This window comes from Monomorium pharaonis, chromosome 2 (assembly GCF_013373865.1).
Source record: "Monomorium pharaonis isolate MP-MQ-018 chromosome 2, ASM1337386v2, whole genome shotgun sequence".
Taxonomy (NCBI): domain Eukaryota; kingdom Metazoa; phylum Arthropoda; class Insecta; order Hymenoptera; family Formicidae; genus Monomorium; species Monomorium pharaonis.
In genome coordinates this window covers 32,749,234-32,777,139 of record NC_050468.1, presented here as the reverse complement: position 1 = coordinate 32,777,139, position 27,906 = coordinate 32,749,234, and the positions used below count along the sequence as shown (strand labels likewise).

General features: G+C 31.4%; 3 protein-coding genes across 16 annotated transcripts in view; all 3 read left to right on the top strand.

Moving 5' to 3' along the window:
• The first annotated feature begins 479 nt into the window (after positions 1 to 479).
• Positions 480 to 4,442, top strand: LOC105837308 (bifunctional peptidase and arginyl-hydroxylase JMJD5). 6 transcript variants are annotated; one of them, XM_028192712.2, is made up of 10 exons: positions 562 to 651; positions 950 to 1,001; positions 1,063 to 1,080; positions 1,762 to 1,895; positions 2,190 to 2,331; positions 2,432 to 2,618; positions 2,683 to 2,868; positions 3,079 to 3,296; positions 3,361 to 3,525; positions 3,665 to 4,442. In XM_028192712.2, exons 4-10 carry the CDS (start codon positions 1,765 to 1,767, stop codon positions 3,920 to 3,922), a joined length of 1,287 nt encoding a protein of 428 aa, XP_028048513.1. In that variant the 5' UTR covers positions 562 to 651; positions 950 to 1,001; positions 1,063 to 1,080; positions 1,762 to 1,764; the 3' UTR covers positions 3,923 to 4,442. The 6 variants fall into 6 exon arrangements, with proteins under 6 accessions (XP_012537412.1, XP_036139428.1, XP_012537414.1 ...); XM_012681961.3 differs by lacking the exon at positions 562 to 651 and adding an exon at positions 658 to 859; XM_012681958.3 differs by lacking the exon at positions 950 to 1,001 and having other exon boundaries at positions 480 to 651.
• A 123-nt stretch (positions 4,443 to 4,565) lies between these two features.
• The window catches only part of LOC105837307 (ankyrin-3), a 31,896-nt gene continuing 8,555 nt past the window's right edge, over positions 4,566 to 27,906 (top strand). Inside the window, exons 1-28 of one of the 9 annotated variants that reach the window (XM_036283532.1) lie at positions 8,073 to 8,901; positions 9,635 to 10,004; positions 10,782 to 10,883; positions 11,182 to 11,314; positions 11,399 to 11,562; positions 11,845 to 12,000; positions 12,110 to 12,238; positions 12,565 to 12,762; positions 13,123 to 13,419; positions 14,481 to 14,678; positions 15,245 to 15,391; positions 16,460 to 16,609; positions 16,969 to 17,109; positions 17,248 to 17,403; positions 17,835 to 18,131; positions 19,167 to 19,350; positions 19,422 to 19,541; positions 19,888 to 19,972; positions 20,098 to 20,115; positions 20,196 to 20,420; positions 20,626 to 20,768; positions 21,018 to 21,226; positions 21,338 to 21,542; positions 21,954 to 22,143; positions 22,231 to 22,369; positions 22,635 to 22,914; positions 23,863 to 24,012; positions 26,933 to 27,892. In XM_036283532.1, coding sequence (XP_036139425.1) covers positions 9,960 to 10,004; positions 10,782 to 10,883; positions 11,182 to 11,314; positions 11,399 to 11,562; positions 11,845 to 12,000; positions 12,110 to 12,238; positions 12,565 to 12,762; positions 13,123 to 13,419; positions 14,481 to 14,678; positions 15,245 to 15,391; positions 16,460 to 16,609; positions 16,969 to 17,109; positions 17,248 to 17,403; positions 17,835 to 18,131; positions 19,167 to 19,350; positions 19,422 to 19,541; positions 19,888 to 19,972; positions 20,098 to 20,115; positions 20,196 to 20,420; positions 20,626 to 20,768; positions 21,018 to 21,226; positions 21,338 to 21,542; positions 21,954 to 22,143; positions 22,231 to 22,369; positions 22,635 to 22,914; positions 23,863 to 24,012; positions 26,933 to 26,982 — 4,311 coding nt within the window. In that variant the 5' untranslated portion in view covers positions 8,073 to 8,901; positions 9,635 to 9,959 and the 3' untranslated portion in view covers positions 26,983 to 27,892. Of the gene's footprint in view, positions 4,689 to 8,046; positions 8,902 to 9,634; positions 10,005 to 10,781; positions 10,884 to 11,181; positions 11,315 to 11,398; positions 11,563 to 11,844; positions 12,001 to 12,109; positions 12,239 to 12,564; positions 12,763 to 13,122; positions 13,420 to 14,480; positions 14,679 to 15,244; positions 15,723 to 16,459; positions 16,610 to 16,968; positions 17,110 to 17,247; positions 17,404 to 17,834; positions 18,132 to 19,166; positions 19,351 to 19,421; positions 19,542 to 19,887; positions 19,973 to 20,097; positions 20,116 to 20,195; positions 20,421 to 20,625; positions 20,769 to 21,017; positions 21,227 to 21,337; positions 21,543 to 21,953; positions 22,144 to 22,230; positions 22,370 to 22,634; positions 22,915 to 23,862; positions 24,013 to 24,427; positions 24,515 to 26,932; positions 27,893 to 27,906 lie in introns of those variants that run through there. The other 8 variants (XM_036283533.1, XM_036283529.1, XM_036283528.1 and 5 more) reach the window with 8 other exon arrangements.
• On the top strand, positions 24,505 to 27,889 carry LOC105837309. The gene is made up of 2 exons (XM_012681962.3): positions 24,505 to 24,615; positions 24,907 to 27,889. Exon 2 carries the CDS (start codon positions 24,985 to 24,987, stop codon positions 25,879 to 25,881), a length of 897 nt encoding a protein of 298 aa, XP_012537416.1. The 5' UTR covers positions 24,505 to 24,615; positions 24,907 to 24,984; the 3' UTR covers positions 25,882 to 27,889.

The following is a 27,906-nucleotide window of genomic DNA, read 5'->3' as shown; positions in this document are numbered from 1 at the left end:
CTTAAGACAATGTTTGAGCTTAAGATCGGTCTATGAATCCCGTCCTTAGTATGTACATGGAGAATTTTAAGGGTCTTAATTGCAAATTTGAAGTAAAAAATTAAAATGGCGGATTTAATATAGCCGCTAAATTAAAATTAACTATTAGTTTATTTACGTATAATATTTTATATAAAGGTTTTTTTAGATTTTTTATTTTAAATCTGAAGTCGAAATAATACAAAATAGCGGATTTTGAATCAATTTCTGATGCAATGCCTATCCTAACGAGAAACGTCGATTCGATTAATCGTAATCGATTAAATTGGATTTCGTCGATTACTTTCAATTTTATGTCAGAGAGAAACCTTTCTTTCTGATTATATATAAAAATATTACAAATATATGTATATTACAAAATTTAAAATAATTAAGTAAATTTTTACTTTGAATTTCTTACTTTTTGTTTAATGCAAAAATTATATAAGCATATATATTTTATATACTTTTTGTATAAATTAAGCCAGTGGCACATAATGCTTTCATGCTGGATTGCTTAGATCTTAGATAATACTCTGGTCAGTCTGGTCTGATTATGTGCCCTCTAAGATGACGGACTTTCAATTGGCTTCACGGACGCGCGTCGTCGGCTATCCAGATTTAGATCAGTGGGTATGACAGATTTTCTAACCTCGCTAATCGTAAACTTTAATGATTAATATCTCGGTTCCTGAGACAGAGCGATAGTTTTTTCTTCCAGATTTGTACACAAACGCATTGAATGAGTATAAGTTTGTTAATTTTGGTTTTGAGATCGCTAAACTGAATAATTCCCAAAGTTTTGATTTTAGCGTTATTGCTACTTAAAGTAGTACAAAAAGTACAAATTTTATTACAAAGAGTAAAAAAAACCCATTTATAAAAATAAATATTTTTTTAAACTTAAGTTGTGATCTCTTATTGTTTACAGTGATGAGCTGAAACAAAATTCTTAGTGAAATTAGTAGGAATTATTATTATAGGTAATTTAACTTTTTGCAAATTTGTGTGGTACATATTTTATTTTATAAATACTTTTTTCAGATTGCAGAACTGGAAAATGTACGCAGAATGCTTCATCTTCTTTGTGCTTGTTTGTGTATTGACACTTGTAAGAGCATGTTATCTGATATTCATCAAAAGCAAGTCCAGAGAGAAGTTTTGTCCCGCTAAAACAATGATAATATTAGGATCTGGTGGACATACAGCTGAAATGCTACGAATCATTAAACACTTAAATATTAAGAATTATTCACCCAGAGTGTACATTCACGCTTGGACGGATCAACTTAGCGCGGAAAAAATTAGGAATCTGGAGAGTGGCAATAATGATCACAAAATTATAGAAATTTATAGAAGTCGGGAAGTTCAGCAGTCATACTTTACATCAGTTTGGACTACTATACTTGCCACGCTAAACTGTCTTCCAATTTTATGGAATGAAAAACCAGAGCTCATTTTATGCAATGGTCCTGGCACTTGTGTACCTCTATGTGTCATAGCGTTTTTGTTTAAAATCCTATTTCTCTCAGAAAATGTTATTGTATTCATAGAAAGTTTTTGTAGAGTTAAAACCTTCTCGCTAACTGGAAAAATCTTGTATTATTTAGCTGATTATGTTATTGTACGATGGTCATATTTAAGTAAACCCATGTATAGCAGAAGCATCTTTTTATAAGAGTAAAGACGTTTTGATTATATTTTATATAATCATGATTGGTAAACCCCTGAAATAATTTACAGAGAATGGCTCACAGTGATTCTATCATAACAATCCCTTGGGAATTGTTAACAAAAGAATTGGAAAGTATACCTATTGAAATAAAACTACATTTGACATCTATAATCAACGTACTACAAACATCTGATAAACAATTGTAAATATTGAATTGTAAATAATAGGCAACATTATTTCATATATATTTATCACAAACTTAAAGCCAAAATTTGATTAAATCAATTAGTTTGAAATACATTAGAGTATAATCTTATATTATTTATTTAAATTAATTGATGTAAAAATATGCAAAAAAGTTAAAATTTGTATGAAATTATATGACTATTAAAGTAGGAATTTCATAGCTGGTTTAGATCTATTTGAAACAACAAGTAGTTTATGTAACATTCAACAAAAATATTTATATAAATATAAATTTTGTTTTCTTCATAAGAACTTCAGAAAAATGGATAAGTGCTTCGATAACAAGAGTGGAAGCTTGCTTAGATCGCACATGGGAGGTACTAAATTCAGGCTACTGGAAAGATGTTCCACTAGAATACAGATATTGTTATTCTCTATGTATTATTATTAAGGTACAAAATATTGATGTACAATCAAACATATTTATATTACTTTGCAAAAACTTTTATTGACCCGTATGAATTTTACTTGGAATTGTATCTGACCGTTTAGGCTGTATTATTAGAACTTCAATACGAAATAAACACGAAAAATTGTGTTGGTAAAGAGAAGAAAAAGACAACTATATTAAAAAATATTATTTATGAAATTGATAGAGGCATTCTGTTGGGCGCACCTCTTCCTAGTATACCAAACTTATTGACGGCTATTGCCACGAAGTTAAACAACTATTGTGCTGGTAAGAATATAAAAATATTAATGTAATAATTATTACGTAACACATTAAACTATTTAAAAATTAGAAATCAATTTTATTTTGCAAATTTTGTTAGAAGAATCTCATACTATAAATGTGGAAGATATTTCAATTAATCACGAAGAGACTAACTACTTAATGTCTAATTATCCGGATAGACATTTCGAAAAACCTTCAATGCAAACATTTTACAATAAAATTTTTATGCCAAAGTTACCGGCTTTATTAACAGGTACGAATGTTCAAACTTAGTATACATGAATCAAACTTAGTATATGTTAATAAAATATTTTATATTGATTTTGTATTATGATAAAATCCATGTCATAACATAATTCTAAATTTTATTCACCGTTAATAGCATAAACATTTAGTAGTTTAACATATATTTTTAAAAAATTAAAAAAGAATATAAAATATAAATTTTTACACGGTTCATTAGATTGTATCAATCACTGGAAAGCATTAAAGTTATGGAAAAATCCTAACTATTTGAATAAGATCGCGGGCTCTCGGACAGTACCGATTGAAATTGGATCCCGTTATACTGAAGATGATTGGACACAGCATCTTATTAATTTTTCTGAATTTTTACAAAAACACGTTATTGTACATAATAGCGAAGTTGGTTATTTAGCACAACATCAATTATTTGAGCAGGTATTAATTCGTTGCATACTTGGTGAAATCTTATGTAAAAACGCAATTTTTAAATTAATCTTAGATACCGGAGTTGAAAGAGGATTTCGAAGTACCAGAGTATTGCTGCTTTTCGGATAATGAAGAGAACGATGCAGAATCTTCGGAAGTTGATATAAATGCTTGGTTTGGACCTGCTAATACAGTGTCGCCTTTACACTTTGATCCAAAAAATAATCTGCTTTCTCAGGTAAAAAGACATAATGAAAATTGTTTGAGTAAAATATTAAAAACTATTTTTATTAATTTTATATTTTATCTTACATATTATAAATAATTAGTGTATTATTTATATCACATTATTATAGTATTATTATTATTATTTTTAGATATTTGGCTACAAAAGAGTTATCTTGTATTCTCCAGCCGAGACAGATAATTTGTATCCTTATGACAGTAGATTGCTTAACAATACTGCGCAAGTAGATCCTGTAAGGCCAGATTACGACAAATGGCCGAATTTTCGTAAAGCTAGTGGCATGACGTTTTATTTAAAACCTGGAGAAATGTTGTATATTCCGCCAAAATGGTGGCATCATGTAACTGCTCTTACTCCGAGTTTCTCGATCAGTTTCTGGTGGAATTAATGTTTATTTTGTACAAAATATATAATGCAATTTATAAATGGATTAAATAAAAATTGGTAAAATTATCCGATTTTTATTACGACAATATATATAATATATTGTATAAATATTGCAATGAACGTAATAGGTATGTAAATTCACATTAGTATTTTTACATTTTTTATCATCTTGAATAATTTAAAAAGTTATATCGAAATATCAAATGCATTGTTTTTATTTTATTGTAAATACACATTTTAAAAATAATTATACAATTCGAAAAAAGTTAATAATTGAAGAGAATTTATTTTTCTATTATAGATATTCATTTTTTATGTAGAAATAAAAATTTACATAATGTGTGTCCGATAAATCGATAACTTCCGCAATTTTCCGCGTGAAAAAATTCTAACCGATTTTACAATAAATTATTAATTTCATATTATATTTTATTTATATCAATATGACATGAATGTATAATTAATATATACAGTAAAGGCAATATATGTCAATGTGCTAAAATAAATATTGCGTTAATAAATTCACGTAATTGTTAATGTACCAACTTCAAATATTAGCGCAAAGGTTGCTGCGGTTACTTAACAAAGGCATGACATATAGGAGTTTAACAAAAATAACATAGAACTCTATTAATATCCTGCAGTCTACGTCTTCAGCATGGTGCTTACAGAGCGTGCGTGTCCGTAGAGTTTGTCAAAGAGAATATACAGTTTATTATTTAGTAATGACGAAAGAAGACGCATTCCCACCGATCATTAGGCTCGAGGTAAAGATTTGTACTAAATACCTATTGTTCTAATAAGATTTTCCATCTTTAACTTTTTTTCCAAATTCCCATTTATATATGTGGAAAATCTTAAGAAATCAAGCATTTTATATAACAATTCCCTCTAGTTTCAAGATCTCTATGTTGCTGACATTAACAAACACGTTTGGGATAAAATAACGATTAATATACTTTGCAATAATTTATTTAAACATGGATTAAATACAAGCGTTGTGCAGCTGCATCGATAACCGGTAAGATTAACTTCTATTTTTATGAAATAAACATGGATTAACAGCGTGTAAAGCTAATAAATAAATATCAGATGACCGAATCAGCTGACATTTCGTTATCGAGCTTCGCTCGTGGCGATTATTGGACACTGTCCAGTAGGCGATAGCTCGACATTATTTTTAGAAGTAATTTGTCAGAATATTCGGAAACATTACTTGTGTTCCAAGAAGTAGTTATTTAGTAACTACTTCTCTGTCAACATTTTCGTTGCTATAACTTCACTGAATCTTTAACATTTTTTAATTTTATTTGTTTGCTATTTTCGAGACAAAAAGTTATTTATGTTTTGTGTGTTATTTTCCGCAAATAAAATATAACCCATCTTGATAGTTTTATTTGAGGATTTCATATAAAAGTGTTTTTTATTATCATAGTTTTAGTTTTTTTTTAAGAAATAATTACAATTTTTATTCATCAAAATTGTCAACGATAATTTTCAATCAATTTGTCAATTTAGTAAGATTCCATAAATGACAAATTTGTTATTATTATACATGCATGTATAACAAAATTTACAATATCTTTTCATATTCACGATCGTGTCATGCCACGAAAATAATTGTCATCTCACAATCGACAGCAATTCGATCAAGAATTATTGCCGACAATGTTACACAGAAAATAAATTGCCGGACACGATAATAAGGGCAGAACCTCTATATGTATCCGTGAAATCTCACAGCCGATTGGTGCGCAAGAGAATTAAGGGTACGAGAAGTGTGACAGCATGCTGGAGTCGGGGGGTCGCGGCCTTGGATGAAGTCACGCGAGTGCAAGGTTGTATTGAGGGATGTATATGCGACGGCGTGAGACGCGCATACATATAACGTTGTTCTTCCTACTTGCGGTCACACGAGCTCGGTTATAAAGATTTTATTGATCGCAGTGTGCAATGACATGCTGCTTATTTCTCTCAAGATGTGATTTAGGACATTGACGTTATCGAAAATATTTTTTAAAGTCATCACTAAGCTCTCTCATTCAGATTTATATAGCGAAAAGTTAGTGCAAACTAGCTAGACATGATTATTGTTTTAGATTATTTGATATTAATTAATTGATCGATAATGCCTGTGCTTAATAAATGTTATCATAGTATTTGAGTGTATTATTTTTGGATATTTCTGACAATTTTATTAAACAATATTAAACAATATTTGACGTGCGATATAATAGAATTAATGCATCATTTTTTTGCTCGTGTTGAAGAAAAAAGAGAATAAAGTGAAAGTGATTTAAGAATTATCCTTATTTATTAATCCAATCACTTATTTATTAATTTGTAATTAATAAATTTTTATTAATTTAATAAAAATTTAATAAAAATAAATATTTATTAATTTGTAATTAATAAATTTCACAAAATTCTCAAATTTAACATTTAAATTAAAGTTATATGATTAGAGTTATATTATTTTAAAAATATTAACAGTATGAAATGACTCGTACAAAAATTTAATACTTGTGTTACATTAACTAGTGATTAATTATTTTGAATATTGCAACGTATCTCGGTTACAACAGACATGTCACACGACTGTGGATCATATTATAATGCTTGTCAATTTAAATTTATTGTTTCATACGATGCACGCTAATTGTAAGTTTTGTATAGATTATTGACTATATTGTTATGAAAGTTTACTGTTTTTAGAATGTTCTACTGCATCACATTATATTTGTTTTTTAGATGATATACTTGGGCACATGTTATAAGATCTCGCGTGAGTTATATGTATTTATGGTGACTTTTCGCACTTGATTTAGGGTTGAAACGTAGTGTCTTACTGATTAAATAAATCTGGCTAGTAAGGCTGAATAATTATTACTTCTGTTTTTAATTATTTTGAGTATTAAAAGTATTAATAACAGTGTTTTAATACAAAATAATTAATTAATCACTAGCAAATTTAATACTGCTAGTAAATTTAAATTTAAATTTTTGCATAAAAAATAAATTAATAAATTTTAATCGATAAAGAAACCGATCTTTTAAAATAATATTGTTCAATAATAATTAACGAAACATTTGAAAAATTAGAAGATAAAATTAAAAAAGTAAATATTAAAACATGGAACTAATAGTGAAAAAAAGCTACGTCTGTCATTTAAATATATTCAAATATCTCTAATTATAATTAATTGATTATTTTTTTATTTATAATTATTATCATTAGTTATATGTCTAAATCTATGACATAAGCACTATATTTTTATGTATTTTATGTTTTGCAATTTCTTTAAAGTTTACCAATGCGCACGATATGTGCGATAGTATCTTGAACTTCCGTGGCTTAAGAATTAAGATATTTCACGTTGAGTAGCAATTCTCTTCCAGTTCAATCTTGCATATATTTGGTTAGATATTTTTTCGGTTGAAAATAGGATGATTTTTGAGCATGGATGGTATTTGCATGTGGCGCCTCGAATACGAAATGCATCACTTGCAATTCTCGCAACCCCTTATATCTTGCACATGGAAAAGTGCGCGCTATTACCGCTGGTATGGTTTCTTCAGAAACTGTTTCCACCTTCCCCGTCGGTAAACCAAGCTTGATGGTGATTCTACAGCACACACATCGCACCCTTATAACTATAAGTCTCCTATAGCTGTTCCATAGTGTACACGCTAGATTGAAAGAAAAGGTCGGATGTAACGACAGGATTAAATGAGAAAATCAAGAGGGAGGTTGTGTTTCAAAATAAAATGTCTAAAAGAAAAACAAAATAGGAAGGCAATTAAACAAATTTTTTACAACATCTTGATGTGGTAAAATTTTATAGATATTTGTTAGCATATCACTATTATCAAACTGATAATTAATATAATATTCTGATTATACTATTCTAATTCATTTTAATTGCGTTTCAAGACCAAAAGTAATAGCGCGCAATTCGAAAAAAAAAACTAGAAAATGTATGTAAAATTATATAAGAAATATTACCCGAGAGACACGCTATTATTATTAGCTCATTTGTAAATTTAATTATGTTTAACATACATACAATTATACATAATAAATATGTTAAGAAATATATACGATCTTTTTAAATTAAACACATTTAAACACATTTTTGTATTTTTTTACTCTATAGACATTTTAATGCCAACTCACAATTATTTAAATTTTTATCGGTTAAATTGTTTTATAAGAATTTTGTTGAAGATATACCTACACATTCACACGTACACATTCATACGTACATAGAAATACATTTATTTATTTGTTTGTTTAAAATTTACATGTTTTAATTCAAAACGTAGAAATCAAAGAGACATTATTTTTGAAAATATATAATATATCTCACATAAAAACAATATGTGCATTCTATAGTTACGCAATTCAAAGTGGCGATCTGTCAAGGTTCCAAATGCAACGAAAGGCAGGGAAGGGGAATGTAAAAAAAAAAGCGAAAGAGATTTTTCCTATTAAAACAGCACTGGCGCAACGTGACAGAGTAAGGGAGAAAGGGAACAATGCTGGAATTGTACGTAGAAGGGCGCGAGAGGGATCGGCGGCGGTGGGAAGACGGACGACGCATGTGTGCCTCTTGGGGAGAATGCGAGCGAGCCGGCAGCCACCCCCTCGGTGCAAGGCACCCCCGTGTGGTGTTCCCTCTATATGCGAGATCGTTGTCGCTCGATTCTGCGCCGTTGTGTGTTTCCCGCAGGGCGGCTCCTACCGTCTAAAGCTCTCTCTCTTCCTGGCGTTATCGTGCGCACCCCCAAGGGATGTGTGCACAAATGGTGGTGTGACGCGCGCGGTCGGTGTCAAAGGAGAGACGAAGCGTCTCGTGCGTGCGTGCGTGCGTGCGTGCGTACCGGCCGACATCAGCAGTCTCCGAGTAAAATCGAGAGGTGCTTTTTCTGGCCCAGCCATTAGTCGCGATGGTCGCGATCACCGACAATACCAGCCAGGTACGGTCTCCAACAGAAGCGGCATAGCGGTTCGAAGCCGGCAAGCTCTCATTCTCTCTCTCTCTCTTTCTTCTCTCTGCCTTTGTCTTTCTCTTTCGTGCATGCACCCTCTTTCCCGTCCACTCCGAATTGACCGATCGAAGAAGACGATGAGCGGTAGAATTTTAGAGGTATACCTACCTCTTAGCTTTAGAATCAAGACTCGTCGTCTTGTCGAGGATCTCGTGATACCATGACTCATAAGAGTCAAAAAGTAACACACACGCGCACACACACGCACACGCACACACATACGCATACACACATATAGTTATAATACATATACGGTTAGAGTCGGAATCGCAATACCCGATCGGAGATTGTTAACGCGTTCTTTTATAGGAATTTAATATTAGCAGTACCTATTAAATTGTGACTAGTGATTAATTACTTATCTACTACAAATTTACTTATCATCGATAGTGGACTCAAAGAATTTTAGGACTCAAAGAAATAATTAATCACTAGCCAATGTAATATTGCCAATATTAAATTTCTATCAGAATTTCTAAAATCTAGTACAGAGGAATCCGCAGTTGTATTACTTTTACAGAGTAGAAATTTCGATACGATGATTAAAAGAGGAGAAATACGTCTCGCGATGGAGCTACGACTTCATTATCATAGAAACGATCCTCATAAAGTCGCATGAGAATCCGAGCTAATTAAATTGCTAACCAATTTCCAATTATAGTTTTATTAACAAGAGGGTGTCACATTGGACAGCATTGCTTCTCCAAGGTGATAGATAGGATATATAAAGGAGAATGGACTATCACAGGGTGGTGCGCGAAATAGACCGGATAGGGCGTTCAGGCGCGATAGTTGGCGAATACGGCACGTATCGATGTCAAAGAGGAACGCGGCGAAAGCCGGTCACGACCAAAAAGCTGTAAAGGCGCAATTCATCGGGCGCTATGTAGGAGCCGGCAGAAGTTACCGGTCAAAGGTCAGGGTGACGTAGCACGCGCGCGCGCGCGCGCAGGTAGCGTTGACGCGGGGCAGACCACCTGGCTGACATGGTTCCTTATCGTGATGATTCACAGCGGGCTGTAAACCGAGGGGTGAGATACGCGGAACACCCGTTTCTCCCTGGAGAGAAATTAAGAAAATTATGAGTTAGTTAACTGTAATCTTAGATTAATGATGCTTTGCGGAATCACTCCAGACATTGAACGATTACCAGTAAATAACTGTTTAAGAAAAATATTAAAATAAGATTTTTTTAAATAATAATATTCAATTATTAAATTCTATTAAATTAATATAGAAAATTAGGATCCATTCTATTAAATTCTTCTATTATATTTAAATCTTATATAAAATTTTTTCTTTTCTATATAAATATATATATATATATATATATATATTCCGTGTATAATATCATAGATCCAAGATTAATTAATCTTACAAACATTTTATATATTTTTTTAAGCTTTTATATTCTGTAGATTTACGTAAGTCTCGAAAAGTTTCAAAGCTGTTTGAAGGAAAAGAACGAGTTTTTGTAGATATAATATTAATTAAGTTTTGTAAATATAAATATACATATAAAGCTGTTTTAAAAAAATGTTTTCTCTCTCTCTCTCTCTTAATTAATGAGAAGGATAATAATGATGCAAAGTGTCAAATGTGTAAGGGTAAAAGGACAGGGATTATACGAAGGATTATATCATCGTTACAAATTCTTGAAGATTGTATCTATAAAAATTGTATTATGCATTTTTCTTTTTTTTATTATATTTAATCGATGCTCTTCCATTTTCCATATTATCTTTTCTACTTACCCTTTAAATGTTTTGCTCTTATAGTTTATTATAGAATACAATATTTGCATTTAGGCTGATGACACGACAGCATTTCTTCGCGCTGCTCGGTCTGGCAATCTCGAGAAAGTGGTCGAATTTCTTGATACCGACTTAGATATTAATACAGCCAACTCGGTAAGCGTTCAACTGAAAATGTTAATTAAATTATTTACCAAAGTACGTTAATTTTACGTAATCAAATCTCAGTATTATTTTAAACAATTAAATTTAATAATAATAGTTTTTATATAAATATCTATAAAATAAAAGCCTATTCTTTAGTTTTAATTAATTAATTAACTTTAATCTAATATTTAACATTTAACTGTTAGTTAAATAAAGTAATTAAATTTGATTTAAATTATCGATTGTAAAATTGATTTATTCTTGATATACATATTGTAATAATAATAAGATTTGCATCCCATTGCAGAACGGTTTAAATGCCCTGCATTTAGCTTCGAAGGATGGTCATGTCGAGATAGTAACCGAGCTATTAAAAAGAGGCGCAAAGGTAGATGCGGCAACGAAGAAAGGAAATACCGCGTTACACATAGCTTCCTTAGGTAAGAATCGATAGTTTCTATTGCCTAAACGCGTATACTCTATCATAATTGTACTTTTACATATATAATTTTGCACATTTCCAGCTGGCCAGTCCGAAATAGTCAATATACTCATTCAATTTGGTGCCGCAGTTAATATTCAATCGCAAAATGGATTCACTCCTTTATATATGGCTGCGCAGGAGAATCACGATCATGTCGTCAAACTTCTGCTCAGCAATGGAGCAAATCAAAGTCTCGCGACTGAGGTAAACTTGATCCATTTTTTCTGAAATAGATCACTTAGTTACAGATTTATGTTACTGTAACTTTAATAAGTTCAACTTTTATCTCTATAAAATTTACTTTTACTTGTGTAATAGTGGACAGAATCTGGGCTATTTTAAATAATTAATAATCTGTCAAAGAAGAGCGTAACTTTTATGTAAAATTAAAATAAAATCAATTTTTCAAAATTCTTGTATTTTTAACTTGTATTTCTGAATAATTCGATTATTTTGAAGTTTTTCTTACTTTTTGATGTTTTTCAGGATGGATTTACACCGCTTGCTGTGGCGATGCAACAAGGCCACGATAAAGTGGTCAGCGTACTCCTTGAGAATGACTTAAAGGGCAAGGTTAGATTACCGGCACTCCATATCGCCGCGAAGAAAGACGATTGCAAAGCCGCTGATTTACTCTTACAAGTAAGAAGATAATTATAAAACAAAAAAAAATTGAAATAAAAATATAAAATAATTAAGCAAATTAAAATACTAATTAAAATATATCGTTGTAATGAATGAAATGTTACAGAACGACCATAAGCCCGATGTGACATCGAAAAGTGGTTTTACCCCTCTTCACATCGCCGCTCATTATGGAAACGAGGAAATAGCACGGTTATTAATAAAACGAGGAGCCGATGTAAATTATTTAGCTAAGGTAAGATACATTTTCTAATTTATATAGCAAAAATAAAGTAGGAAATTAACAAATAACTTAAAACCAGTAAATTTCTGAAATTGAAAATATACCGTGTTTTATTCCAAAGACGTAGAACCGCAATTTAAAGTGACATATATGTACGATTATACGTTTTTAACGTCATAATAATGAAATATATATTTTATTATTTTCTCTCTCGCTCTCTCTCTCTCTCTTTTTCTAAGAAATAGCATAATTTTGATTATTTTCTAAATAGTTAAAAATGTTTAATATCATGATTTAATAATTACTGAATATATTTTAATGTAATCCATTTTTCTCAGCATAATATAAGTCCGTTACACGTGGCGGCAAAGTGGGGCAAGAATAATATGGTTAAGATATTGTTGGAGAATTCGGCACAAATCGATGCCAAAACCAGAGATGGTTTAACTCCGCTACATTGTGCAGCGCGATCAGGACACGAACAAGTTGTCAGCACTCTTCTTGAAAATTCGGCACCAATCAGCGCGCGCACCAAGGTAAGTTCTGGCAAATACTCTGCTGTAAGTTTTCTCCTATATCGATTATCCATAAATTTTAAACAATTTTTCTCGATATTTTTCTCACAATATATTGTGAAAGAAAACATTATATAAAACTGAAAAAATATTAAGATTTTAACATCAAGATTACAATTATATTCAGAGTCGGACACTATAAATATATAATTATTAAAAAATATTATTCTCTACGACGTAGAGTCTACGTGATTTACAGATTTAAAATGTTTTCAGCTTATAAAATATATATATATATATATATACTTTTTTTTTCTACATATATGCCTCACAATCTGTTGTTTTATAACTTTTTTAAGTTAAAAATAATTGTTTTTAAAGAATGGGCTGTCACCATTACACATGGCCTCGCAAGGAGACCACGTGGATGCAGCAAGAGTGCTGATGTTTCATCGGGCGCCAGTAGACGAAGTTACCATCGATTATTTGACCTCGCTCCACGTTGCCGCGCACTGCGGCCACGCTAGGGTCGCCAAGTTGCTACTCGATCGTAAAGCCGATCCGAACGCTCGAGCTCTCAATGGCTTCACGCCGCTCCATATCGCTTGCAAGAAGAACCGCATCAAGGTGGTGGAACTCCTGTTGAAGCATGGCGCGTCCATCGAGTCGACCACGGAGGTAAAGCAACACGTTTTTTTTCGCACCGTCAAGCATCATCTCGCAATCATGTTTTCATAAATGTTTCTACTCGCTGTAAATCACAAATGTTTTCACACAGTGTCAATAGCAATGTTCGATGGAATATTACGAAGCCAAATTGCGATACCGATCGCATTTGCACAGAAGTGAAGTCGTGTTTTTTTTTTCGTTAATTACATGAGAACGTATAATATATTCGGAGTACAACTAAAACGTAACATCGATATGTGTCGCACTTTGATCGCAATTAACGTTGTTAAGAGAAATTAATCGAAGAAAATAATGAAATCCATAAGAGCTGTTACAAATTGTTCATGTGTATAGATTTATTATTAAAAAAAATATCGTTAACGTCTCGATTTATAATTGGGTTTTTCTCAATGAATAACAAACAGATATAGGAATCAGTTGTCAATATGATACGTTAAATTGTATTTAATTGAAGTCAAGTTACATAGATGTGGTCAATAAGTTAAAATTTGTCGCAATAGTTCAGATAATAGAATGGATAGTGCATACAATCTGCATTGACTAAAACACTTGAACAATTGTAACTTTTTTAGCAATAAAATGTAAACAAACACATTTTAAAATTTTGCACAAAATAATAAAAGTTAAATTTACTTGTATGTACAGATAGTAAAATGGTTTAAATGTATACAGAACAACTTGTGTCGGCTCTTATAAGCATTATTATCTTCTTCGATTTATTCAAAGCCTAAATTTTAGGTATTTTTTTAAAAGAAATTAACATTGTTAAGAGGAATCTTCATCCGTTCTTCTGTGCCCCGCAAAAATAAAATCGATCGGTAAATCTCAAAGACTGGTTAAAGGGTCGTGCGTTTAATAGTAAAACAAAACTGACGAAATTAACCGACGTGATCTTCTGTCACGATCGTTTCTACTTGTTTCCTCGTCAGTTTTCGAGACATCGATCGCCGGAATGATAACGACAACGATAAAACAAAAAATCGATGGAATTAATTCTGGAGTCATATCAAGAAATCAAGATATTAACAGACAATACGTGTGTTTTGCAGTCCGGGCTGACTCCATTACATGTGGCCAGTTTTATGGGGTGTATGAATATCGTGATATTCCTACTGCAGCATGAAGCCAATCCTGACGTGCCAACTGTTAGGGGTGAAACACCCCTGCATCTGGCAGCTAGAGCTAATCAAACAGACATTATTCGAATTTTGCTAAGAAATGGTGCCCAAGTCGATGCTCGTGCAAGGGTAAGTAGAGCGTGTTGTTCCAAACCATTCCAAAACCCTCCTCGTTTTCAACCCTCCTCGCCTTTCCCTTTTTGTCGCTTTCTCGACCCTCAGCCAGTGAATCATGCCGCTTATTTAACTTAACGACAGCGAGTACCTCTCCTAAAAAAAACCAAAAAGAAAAATTGTACTCTAGAAAGTCATCTAGAAATCCAGATCATTTATATACGTACAAATGATCTCACTCATATACGCACCCCCTTTATACAAAAGCATGAACCATTAACCAGTCTCATATACCGAAGTTCAAATTTAACTTCTCTTATCTGGCGATTTGATAATTGAAGTGCGTGATCTTCCAATTTACAAGTAAGAAGAACCTAGTTTTGTTTTTCACGCTTTCTCGTTCAATATGCCACTTGAATCTTTAAGGCACGATACGACACGAACACACGATCTGATTTTGTAAACTGGAAACTTTTCTAATCACGAGTCTCACCTTCACGCTTTCACCTTGTTGCTTCGCGAAAAAAAAGTGAATTCTCGCCGCACCCTCTAATACTCGTTTTCTCGTCGTTATTTTGTAGGAACAGCAAACGCCGCTTCATATAGCGTCCCGATTAGGAAATATCGATATTGTTATGTTGCTGCTGCAGCACGGCGCGGCCGTGGACACCGCCACGAAAGATATGTACACGGCGCTTCATATCGCGGCGAAGGAGGGTCAAGAGGAGGTAATGTACAATGAGTACGCGCAAATAGCGGATTACGTCGCCATGCAAAACAGAACGTATCTGTTCTGGACCCGACGACGCGAGTATCTTATTTAGGACGGAGAGAGAGAGAGGGACACGCCGCCGGCGCTGCGGACACGCAGCGTGTCATTATCATTGTTGCACCTGTGCACATCGTTCTCATCGTTCTCTCATCGCACATACTCTGTTTTTTTTTTGCACCTTCTGTTATTGTAATATAATTTTGTTTACGTTTAATATACATTTTATGTTACGTTTATCTATCATTGTATCCGTTATATAATAAACTTTTTCGTTACGTTGTTTATTATTTATGTTACCTTATTTCTTCTATTTTCACGCATACTCGAATAATTTTATACTTTTCAAACTACATTCTGTAATTACATTCTCATTTCGTTTTATTTTATCGCCACTTCTCTTCTCTTATCCCTACATGTATTTCTTATTATCACAAGAACAATCCCATCACACGAAGGTAGCCAGATTGAACGTAATTTTACCCCGTGACATTTGGCAATCGTTTCATTCCTTCGATATTGATTGTCAAGCCTTGCGTCAAAAAAAAACCGCACATATCTATCAAGTTTCCTTTATATTTCTACGCGCCTCATAAATAATTTACTAACGCTTTCGTAGAGTTCGTATGAACGTGAATGTGATTAAATACAAACGCTAATTTAATTCCGACAATTCTAATTTGTCGTTATTTCCGTAACTGTGTCATGTCGCTCGAACATACTAATACATTGATTTTCAATACATATCTCATTTCTAATGGGCATCTTTCTTTCAGAAGGTAATCCAATATTTTTTGATTTTGCTTAATACACATATTATTTATTTATATATAAGTTTTATTCTATACATGCAATATAGGATAAAACATAAAATTTATTTTTTTTTTAAATTGGAAGAAGGTTATTTAAAGTAATAAAAGATTATCTGAAATAATTGAAAGATAAATGCTATGTACTGCAAAAAGCGTATAAGTAAAGACTAAGATTCCGTAAAATTTTGTTGTAACAAAATCTTTTTAACAAATAGGTGGCGGCCATTCTTGTGGAGAACAAAGCTTCTCTCAAGGCTGCAACGAAAAACGGCTTCACACCTTTACATATCGCAGCTAAATACGGGAATATGAATGTCGCAAATATACTCTTGCAAAAAGAAAGCAAACTTGATGTCCAAGGAAAGGTTCGTGTATATTAATTTATATATGTACTTAAATTACATCGAGTTAGATAAAAAGATCTTTAGATATTTAAAAAAAGAAAAAGAAAATAATATTTCTTATTTAATGTAGTAGTTTTATTTTTTTAATGTTATTTATTATTGTGTATTAATAATTACATAATGTTACTTTACTTTGAACTACTATGAAAATTTCTACATAAGCAAAAAACTTGAAATGGATCTTTAAAAAGCTGAAGAATAATTATTAATTTTATCTAAAATTTTGAGTGTTTTTTTTTATTACGCGATATTGTATAAATTATCTTTTGACTTCCAAATAAGTTCCATTGAATTATGCAGACATATGTTTAACGTTTCAGAACGATATCACACCCTTGCATTTGGCGGGTCACTATGAGCATCCAAACATCGCGACTCTCTTATTAGAGAAAGGAGCTTCGCCTCATCTTGCATCACAAAATGGACACACTCCGCTACATATCGCTGCTCGCAAAAACCAGGTAAACTTATCTCGAAATAATGACGAATTTTATGATAACGCGTGAGATGCCTTCTTTAACGCGTGAATGTTTATGCTATAATGTTTATTATTGTCGCTATTAACTGTTTTGCAAAAACGATCCCTTTCATGTGGCTAGATGGATATTGCCTCTTCTCTCTTGGAGAAAGGGGCGAACGCGAACGCGGAATCCAAAGCGGGTTTCACCCCGTTGCATTTAAGTGCCCAAAAAGGACATTACGATATGACAAATTTGCTCATAGAGCATGGTGCCAATCCCAATCACAAAGCCAAGGTAAATTGGTCTTTCCTCAAATATTTCATGTTTATAGATTACGATTTTAGGTATACGAGCTTAGTTGTACAAATTGTATATGATTCTTTATTTAATTTATTTATTTAATATTCCTGATTCCATCAAATCAAAATTATAGTATATAGTATATAGTATATATTTTAAAAATTTTTGAACTTCTTTTTTTCGCAGTGTTTCTTAAATTATTTTTGATATATTTACATATATTCCTTATTGTTTGTAACTATAAAATTAGTAATTTGGTTAAGTAATATCTTGTATCAACTTTTGGTTAATATAACTTAAAAAAAAGTTATTTTTTATATTGAATTAATTTTTAATATTTAAATTTAATGAAATACAAAATCATGAACAATGATGGATGCACTATTTTTTCGTTATCTCAATTTTTTCTCATTGCAATCTGTCAGAACGGACTTACGGCATTGCATTTATGCGCCCAAGAAGATTTCATTAGGGTGGCTTCTATCTTGGTGAAGAACGGGGCCGATGTTGAGAGTCAAACAGAAACTGGTTATAGACCGATACATGTGGCTGCACACTTCGGAAATTTGTCAATGATACGCTTTTTATTGAAACATAACGCCGCGATTGATGTTAGAACTAATCAGAATTATACTCCGCTTCATCAGGCGGCCCAACAGGGTCAAGCTCATATCGTCACGGCTTTGTTGGAAGGAAATGCTTCACATAAAGCGTGCACTAATGTAAGCAACATATATTATTGCTATGTATGCAATTGTTTATTTATGTTATAATGTCTATTTATTGATTTATTAATAATAATAATAATAATATTAAAAAATGATTAAATATAACTATTGCTTATAAAATAATTTAAAGTTTTATAATTATATTGTTAAGATAATTAGATAAACTTTTGCCTCTTTAGGCATTTAGATAAATAAAATTTTTTACAATTTCTATAAGAATAAATTAAGAATTAAAGATTGCAAAATATTATAAATATAAATTTTATATTATTAGTAGAGTAGTAATTAGTTAAAAAGTTAAAAGTTAATAACTTTGAATTTAAATTAGTCAAAACAATAAATTAAGCAGATCGCCTAAAACTCTGCATTGGATTTTAATGATAAATATAATTTTTCTATTAATTTAATTCTTAGCTCATATAAACTGCGTGCCAACAGGTTTCGTCTTGCAACACAGTTACTAAAGCTAAATATCGATGCTCAAGAGCATCTTAAAATCACCCCAAAGAACTAATAAATAAATTTATTGCAAAAAATAATATTTTAGCCGGGGTATTAAATTAAATTAATTGAAAAATTATATTTATCACTAAGATCTGATGCAGATTATTAGACGATCAACTTAATTCATTAATACGTTTAAACGTATATCAGTCGGAAGAATTAATGTACTGATATTGTTATATGTTAATTTATTTAATTTTAATGTTTAAACTTTAAATAATTATTTCTAAAATATGTAAATTTTAACTTGTTACCTTTTTTTCTATATTATAATTGTTTTGAATAATTTAATTTTAAAAAATTATGACTTTCTAATTTAATATATATAAATAATCTTTTTCAAAATTAATTTTTAATTTAATTTAATCTTAACGTAACTTGTATCTGAGTTAGTTTTTTTGTTTATGTAACTTTTAAAGTAATTAAATTAATTTGATGTAAATTATAAACTTTAATTTAAATTTAGCTCAAAAAGAATATTATCCTGAGTAGATTTTAATAAATTTATAAAACCTGTTGTCACAGGATGGTTTAACGGCACTGAATATAGCGCAAAAATTAGGATATATCTCTGTGATGGAAGTGCTGAAGGGATTGCCTTATGACAATGGGACTCCAGATAACAAAAATTGGGAAGAAAAGTACAAAGTAATAGCTCCGGAAAGCTTGCAAGAGACTAGTTTTATGTCTGATTCGGAAGATGAAGGAGGTATGTGTGCATAGATGCAAAGAATGCTGAGAATAATTAAACTTTTTGCAAAGAATAATTTCTCTTTTTAGGTTCTGACGCATTAATTAATGAACAACCTTATCGATATCTTACAGCAGATTTGATGAAGAGTTTAAGGGATGATTCGTTGCCTATTGATGTTACTAGGGATGACCCTGTGCACAGACAAAGTAAAAGAGATAAATTTTATTATTTAAGTTGTTTTAAAGAGTTTGTTTTAACGTTTATAATTTCCTAACAAATAATGAATTTTGAGAGTCATGTATAAACTTTGAGATCATTATAAAATCATTTTGAAACTTTTAAAGGAATTTATGTTTTTAGATCGATTTTTTGATTCTTTCGAACTTTTTGATCTCTTTTTTGTTTGAAGTATGTGTATTTTAGTTCTTTATTCAAATAAAAATATACAAATATTATAAAGTTTGTAAATTAAAATAACTTAATTTTTTTTTTTTTTTTTTTTTTGGAAAAATTAGTGCATGCATATGAGATTTATAATTATTTTTATTTTAGTTACAAAAGAAGATAAGGAATTTGCACAAATCAATAACTACTGTTTAGCAGAAAATGAATTTGATAACGACGGACTGAATCTGGGGTAAATATCGATTAGTTCAATAAGATAATATACCGTTATATAATCATATATTCACACAATTATATAACTTCTATTAAAAGATTTTTGTTCAGACTTAATCTAAGAATGTATGTTTTTCTTTGTAGAAAGCTGCACTTTAGATCGTAAGTATAAATCAATGGTTAATTTACGTGGAAAAAAAAATCAAATGGGTGCAAGAAATTACAAAGGTCTGGATTTACAGATTTTTAATAAGTTTTCTGGTCGATGCACGTGGTGGTGCCATGAAGGGATGCAGACACAGCGGTGTACGGATTATTGTGCCGCCTCGAAGAGCAACGATGCCGATTCGCGTAACATGTAGACTAGTAAAAGCAAGTAAAGTGCCGAATCCGCCCCCTTTGATGGAAGGAGAGGCGCTCGCTACTCGAATTATCGAGATGGGCCCAGTGGGCGCGAGATTTTTAGGGTACTTTAATTAATTTCGACATATTAGATATCAAAACTATTTACAAAATTTTTTTTTCCTAATAATAAAATATATATATATGTGTGTGTGTGTGTGTGTGTGTGTGTGTGTGTGTGTGTGTGTGTGTGTGTGTATAAAATAAATATAAAATATACTAACGTTAACTCTTTAATATTCGGGTTTACATGGAAATAAATCATTTCAGACCCGTCTTAATTGACATACCGCACTTTGCGTCCGTTCGCAAAGAACGGGAAATTATTATCCTGCGAAGTGAGAATGGTGAAACGTGGAAGGAACACGATAACTCAGTGGATAATGATGATACTCTTTTTAATACGCCTTATGGTACAATTTCATAAAATTTATATATTAACCAAAAATTTTTTTGCATCTCACACAAATTTATTATACATATATCCTTGAAATTTCTATTTTTTGTTATTTTTAAATCTTTTCTACAATTATGCGTGATTTATTAGAATTGTTTTTTTAGTAAAATATATTTAAATTAATTATTACACAATCTTAATAAATGCTTACAAATTTTAATTTTAATATATTATTTTATAATTAAACAAAGGTATTGTTTTTTAGATCCTCAGATGAGCGTTGCACACTCAGGTAGAATTATTCGCATAATTACTACAGACTTCCCGCAATATTTCGCCATTGTAACCAGAATTAAGCAAGAAGTCCATGTTATCGGCGCCGAAGGCTGCATTTTGTTATCCAGCGTAGCGAACCATGTGCAGGCCGTTTTTCCACCAGGAGCATTAACAAAAAAAATTAAAGTTGGCTTACAGGTAGTTAAATCTGTAAATTTGACTGATATATCGCAAGAGATTGTAAGATATTGCAAGAGATCATAAGAGGACGAATAATGAAAAAAATGTAAAGCTCTCATTTGTATTTAGGCGCACGTTATTCCGGCTGAACTCACAGCTAAACTGCTTGGCAATTGCGTTGCTGTTTCACCAGTGATTACGATCGAACCCAGGCGACGAAAGTTCCACAAACCGATAACACTTACGATCCCCGTGCCACAAGCCGCGAACAAGGGGATGATCAATCAATATGGTGGAGAGACACCTACGTTACGGCTCTTGTGCAGCATCGCGGGTATCTATGAACATTTTAGAATTTCAGAGCAAGCAAGCAAAATAAATACGAAAAATCAAACTTATTTTCTTAAAAAAAGGAAATATTTATAATTACTAACATTCAATATAAAAGAAAACTTAATTAAATTAATTAAAACATTTTCATTTAACTTTATAAATTAATTTGATCATACTAATAACTTTTTCCCCAACGAGGAAGTTTGTATAAATTCAATATCAAATTATAACGTTTACAAGCAATTTTAATTTTAGTCTTGATCATTAATTTTTATAATGTCTCTTGGAAGTTAATTATTATTATATTGCTCACACAGCAAAGAAGAACAAAAAATTGATTTTATATTTTTAAGATATGAATTTTTTTTCTACAGTAACAAATGTCAAAATAACAAAAATCAATTAATTTTAGGTGGAACAAATGAGTCACAGTGGGAAGATGTTACTGGATCAACGCCATTAACTTTCATGAATGATAAGGTGTCATTCACCACTACCGTTTCAGCACGATTCTGGTTGATGGATTGTAGAAATATTAGCGCAGTACCAAAAATGGCAACGGAGTTATATGAAGCATCCTTACATGTGCCATATATAACAAAGTGAGCGTTTTTCTGTTATTTATATATATTATAACACCAGTTCTTTAATTCTCTTGAGTTAATATAAACAAACGCTTCTTTCTTCAGTTTTGTAATATACTCGAAGAGAATGGACGTGTTAGAAGCTACGTTGCGAATATTATGCATGACTGATGGTAAGGAAGGCATGCACACTTTGGAAAGACAAGAGGAATTTATGGAAATCGTTAAAAGCCGCGATGTTGAGGTATTTTTATAATATAATGTAACAAATATTAAACTACTTTGATTGTATAATCTTTTTAAAAATAAATTTTGTGGGATAATTTTTATTAGATTTAGATAAATTTTTCTTTTTTAAAAGCTTTTATCTTGTTTATAAAATAGACATTAATATTGTTGATATACTTGTTTTAGATAATATATTCTTTTTTATTATATTACTATTTAACAATTGTTAAAAAATAACATGTTAATATTTAATTTAATTTTTTCTTGTGTTTATTTAATAGGCACTTGACGGAAGAGACCTTTATATTGAGTTCAGTGGAAACTTAGTGCCAGTAACGAAATCCGGCATGCAGTTGAAGTTCACGTTCAGGGCTTTTCGACAGAATCGATTGTCATTCCATGTAAAAGTAAAAGACCCGTTATTGGATCCAGTAGCAAGAATGTTGTTCATGCGAGAACCGAAAGTTGCTAAAGGAGAACCACCTCAGCAGCCTATTTGCGTGTTAAATATTGTCCTCCCCGAAACTATTGTTAAACATGAGAGACAAAAGAAGTTAAAAGGTATGTCTATTAAATATTATAATACAAAAAAGTATAAAGTATACCTAAAATATTTTTATTACCTCTACATAAAATATATAATAAATAAAAAAAATTTGATATGATAAATATAGCATATAATAAATAAAAAAATTAGAAATAATAATTATAATTTTTAATTATTTTTATAATTACAAAATTGTGTTAGTTTTAATTAGAAATGCTTGTAATAAATTCAAATACAGAAAATTTGTCTTTAAATATATAATCGGTTAAGTAATAATATGATAATAATCAAAACAAAGTAATAACGTTATAATAATAAATATTTTATTTTTTATTTCTATAAAGTAATTTTTTATGTAACTAGACACCAGAGACGCGCGCGCTACTTATCGTCGATAATTGTATAGATCATATCTATACAAATTTGACAGCTGTCAAAATTTAATCGTAATGACAGCTACTCTTGCAACATGAAGTAAGCACAGCGAGAGAATCAATCGGCATCGCGGAAAAGAGGCAACTTCGATACATTCGATATATGCGAGTATCGATGTTACATGCACTTTTTAAAAAGAGACTAGCACGCAGCGCGCGCTTTGCGCGCGCCTGTTTTAATTAAACTGTTAAAATTAAACTGTCAAGTTACAACTCTCGCAACTCGAAGTCAAGCGAGAGAACTAATCAGTATCGCGGAAAAGCGGCAACAATACGGCACGATTAAACGCACACTTTTCACGCCTACACGGCCTTTTTTATTATGGATGGATTTTTATTATGGAAAAGAGTCATTTTTTATGTTATTATATTATTTTTATATATTTTTATATTATTTTTAGTAACAAAAGTTAACAGAAAGTTTTTTTAAAAATTAGCATTTATTAAAAGATTTGAAACCTAAATTAAATTAAGGATTTATGAGCATTGACTTATATTATTACTATTAATAATGTTTTGTTATTACAGGTTTTAAAGATTCTAATATTATAAATCAAAAATTAGATTACTATAAATCAAAGTACGAAATGGAACAAATGGAAAAACCTGATAAGTCTGACGATACCTCCTCACCGGAAAAGAAATTTATAACCGACACATTACAAAAGGAACAAACAGGTATGATATATAAAATGTAGACGATAGAAAGAACATACGTGACCAATGAAATGCATATGCGAGTGTCAAATATTAATACATATTTCAAGAAAATAAATCGCATATCGAATTATTCGAATTGGAAAAACTTCAAAGTCGATTTCGTCTATAACACTAAAAATGCAAGGTGCAAAAAGAGAACTTGCGTAATGAAACATTAAAGTGTTGTTGATGAATATTTTATTACGTGAAGATATTTTTATATTTACCGATATAGCGATGAGAAAGGTCTGGCGACGTAGGTCGTTCGTAAGCAAAGTGTGTAACATGAAAAAGGAAAATGTTTTGACAAGGTCGAAAGAAAATTTTTGTCGAATATCGTTTCGTCTCGTCTTAGAAGTAATGAAATTCGATTGTCATTCTATTTTAATTTAAGGGGAGAAAGATAATCGGCTTACGGTTTAAGAGTTGGGTGAGGCTTCCTTAACTTAATTAAATATAACTGCATCAACAAACGCTTGAAAGTACCGGTGGACTTCTTTAGTTCTATCCGTACCGACGAAGGGGACGGTGCAAATTTCGTATTTATTCTTCTTTCAAGCATCCATACGCAATTATTGAAACGTGAGTCTTTTTAGTTTTGTCACGAGTTGTTAATTTTCTTACTAATCCTGTTTTCTCGCTTATCTCACCTTGAGGTCTGATGCAAGATAAAATATATATTTATAACTAACAAAATGTATTTTAAATGTAAGATTGTATTTAAAACAGAATTTATACTCACAAATAAATTATAAGTTAATTTTATTGTTGTATTATAACTTTGGTTTTGAGTATGTTTTCGTACTTATTTTAAATAATTAATTTGGAACTTTATTTTATGTTTTTCAATTTTTTCTTCTTCAATATTTTCAGTTTCAGATATTTTTCATTTTCAAGTTCATTACTAGTTTGCACTTACTGTTGGCACGTTAGACCCTTAAGAAACTAAGCATGGCAACGAAAATCAATGAGCACGACTGCGTCACGATGAAGCAGGACAGTCAAGCAAATGACAAAGAATGTTCTTCCGGAACGAAGGTCAAGTCCAAGCGCAAGTCCAAATCCACCAGAAGACGCTTGAACGCTGCGATGAGCAACGCATCGTTCCACTTCTCTGACACGGATTCCGAGGGCGAGCTGGCAATTATCACCACCAAGATCAGTAAGCTTGGTTCCTCGCAATCCTCGCAAGCCTCGCAAGCCTCGCAAGCGAATCCGTTAATCTCTGTGACTGACGCGGAAGTCACTGAGCCCACGGTGAAGGCCAATGACAATCTGGATTACCTTATAGCGGACGGTGAGGCCAGATCCCGGTCACGGCGGAGCAGTTTCTTAGAGAACCTCACCGATGTCGATGAGATCTACAGCGACGAGGCCGATGAGAAAGACAAGACCAATCGCAACTTAAATGTGGTTGATAACAACTATCAAGGTGAAACAGATTTGGAGGATATGGAGGGAGATGACGACATTCAACCGACGATTTATGTCGCACCAACGTCGGATATTCTGACCGAGTTCGGCGGCGAAATGATCACGACTAAGGAAGGTGACGGACCGTTCTCTGTGGAAGTGCGAAACCGACTTTCGCGGGAAGAGGTTTCTATCGATAAAGAGGACACTCAAAACGTGCCGGATATGCCGAACACCGATAGCGAGGACATGGAAGGATCCGACGATGAGACTAAGTTGGACGAAGCGGCCGCTTACAATAACATGTACGAAGACTTCGATGTCCTGGCTGCATCGCAGATTTTCATGACTAATAAAATGGGGAACACCTTGCACGTTCCGGATGTTGAAGATGCCATCAGCGACTGTCACACCGATGTCGAGGATGTCGATTAAATCCAATGGAATTAACTAAAATCATGGATTTAATAAATTATTTAGAGCATGCGAAATAACACAGTCTTTGTAATAAAAGCCAGGAAAAATTCCCATGATATCTTGCTCCCTTGATATCATGATTATGCTTGCGGGAATTTAACGTATCGTTAACAAGCTAAGAGAACAAGATAACATTGTTATGAATAGAAAACAGGAGTGCGGAACCTTCGATCGACTGTGATCGGATAAAATCGCAGAAGTTATTTAATGGGATTTGATACTTACAACTCCGACATAAGTTGCGTAACGTCTTATATGAATGTAAGAAATCTTGATTCAATTAGGAGTTAGGATCTCTGAAAGACGAGTAGTATTTTGGATTCTCTTTGACAGTCTTGAACAATATCAGGCATCTATCAAAATCTTCTAAAATGATCACAAGGGTGTAATTACATTAATTACACAAAATTCATTAACAAAATTGTGTCGAACATTACAGTTCTTTACATCCAAAAATTTACCTTTTTTATTGATTAATTTTTTTTTATTTTCGTTTTTCTGTCCTTTCTCACAAAAGTTGCCCAAAAAATAATTTTCGCATCTTTTGCAGTAAATATTTAATTCAGAAAATTATGAAAAGAAATAAAGTATTTAAAAATAAAGTGTGTAAATAAAATATCTATTTTCATGGATAAATTTGATATTTTTAGAATAAATATATATTGTGTGAGATGACTTATGTATATACGAACATTATTTTTGGGGCAATGGGCACTGTATGTAGTTTATCACCGATTCTTACGTTTTCCTTTTTGCACCGTGCCTAAAAGTTAATCAATTTTCAATAGGGCAAACATAATAATTTAAAGTAAAATACACGAAATAATTTATAAAAAGTAAATTCAAAGAGGTTTGCTTATGATAATTATGAAATATTGAATATCGCGAACATTATATAAATCCAATAATAATACGATGCGCGTCGAAACGATTATCGACAAATCAATTTTTATGTTTTCGTTATAAAATCGATAATAACGCAATATTTGTGTACTTGTTATACTTGCAGACCGAACTGCCGTCCTCAACATTATCATAGACAACCGTATGGGATATTAATGCAAAAGAGTATGTCTCCGCAGTCTAAAGAAATTTTCCGATAAACAAATACACATACATATATACATATATATAATTATAATTATATAATATAATATGTAAATACGTACATAGATAATTAATACAGCAATACTCAGTGTTTTCTTTTCTTGGCAAATAATATTGTTTTTAAGTCGTTGTATGTGCAAGAACAATAGATAAATTTATTTCGTATTTGCGAATTATATTTTTAATAAACAACGATAATGATAATAATTATTATTATAATTATAAATTAAATTATACATATAATAATAATATAATCATATAAGTCATGCATATAATAAATTTAAATATATTGAAAATTTATGGTATATTAAAAATAGTTATAGCGATATTACGTGCATTTAAAATTTGCTAAGTTATATTTTATAATAAATTAAAGCTGTCGAATATAAAACAAAATAAGTCCATTCTTTTATGTTATATGAATCATAAATTTTCTCTTTCAATTAAGAGAAATTATAAACAAAAAAATTATATCTATATAATACAAATTATATTATTTACATATAATAATTACATTATCTATATATATATATATTATGCAAATAATTATCTTAGTAAAATTAAGATTAGATTTATACACAAAAAGACTTTATCTCGATATCTGAATTAATGGACTGCTGTTTTACATTTTGCGGCTTCATCACATCTTGGCTCTACATCTTGTACCTGCCACGACTGTAGAAAAGAAAAGAAAATGAAAGACAGAGAAAGAGGGAGAGAGAGAAAGAATGATTTGCGCTACGGAAGTTCTCGATCGCCAGATCTTGTTGTAAATAAAAACAAAACAATTGTAAAGAAAGATAGACACAATGTATCGCAGTCATTATAACGACATGCCTAATAAAAAATAATGTGAGCATAATTCTTGGTTGTTCT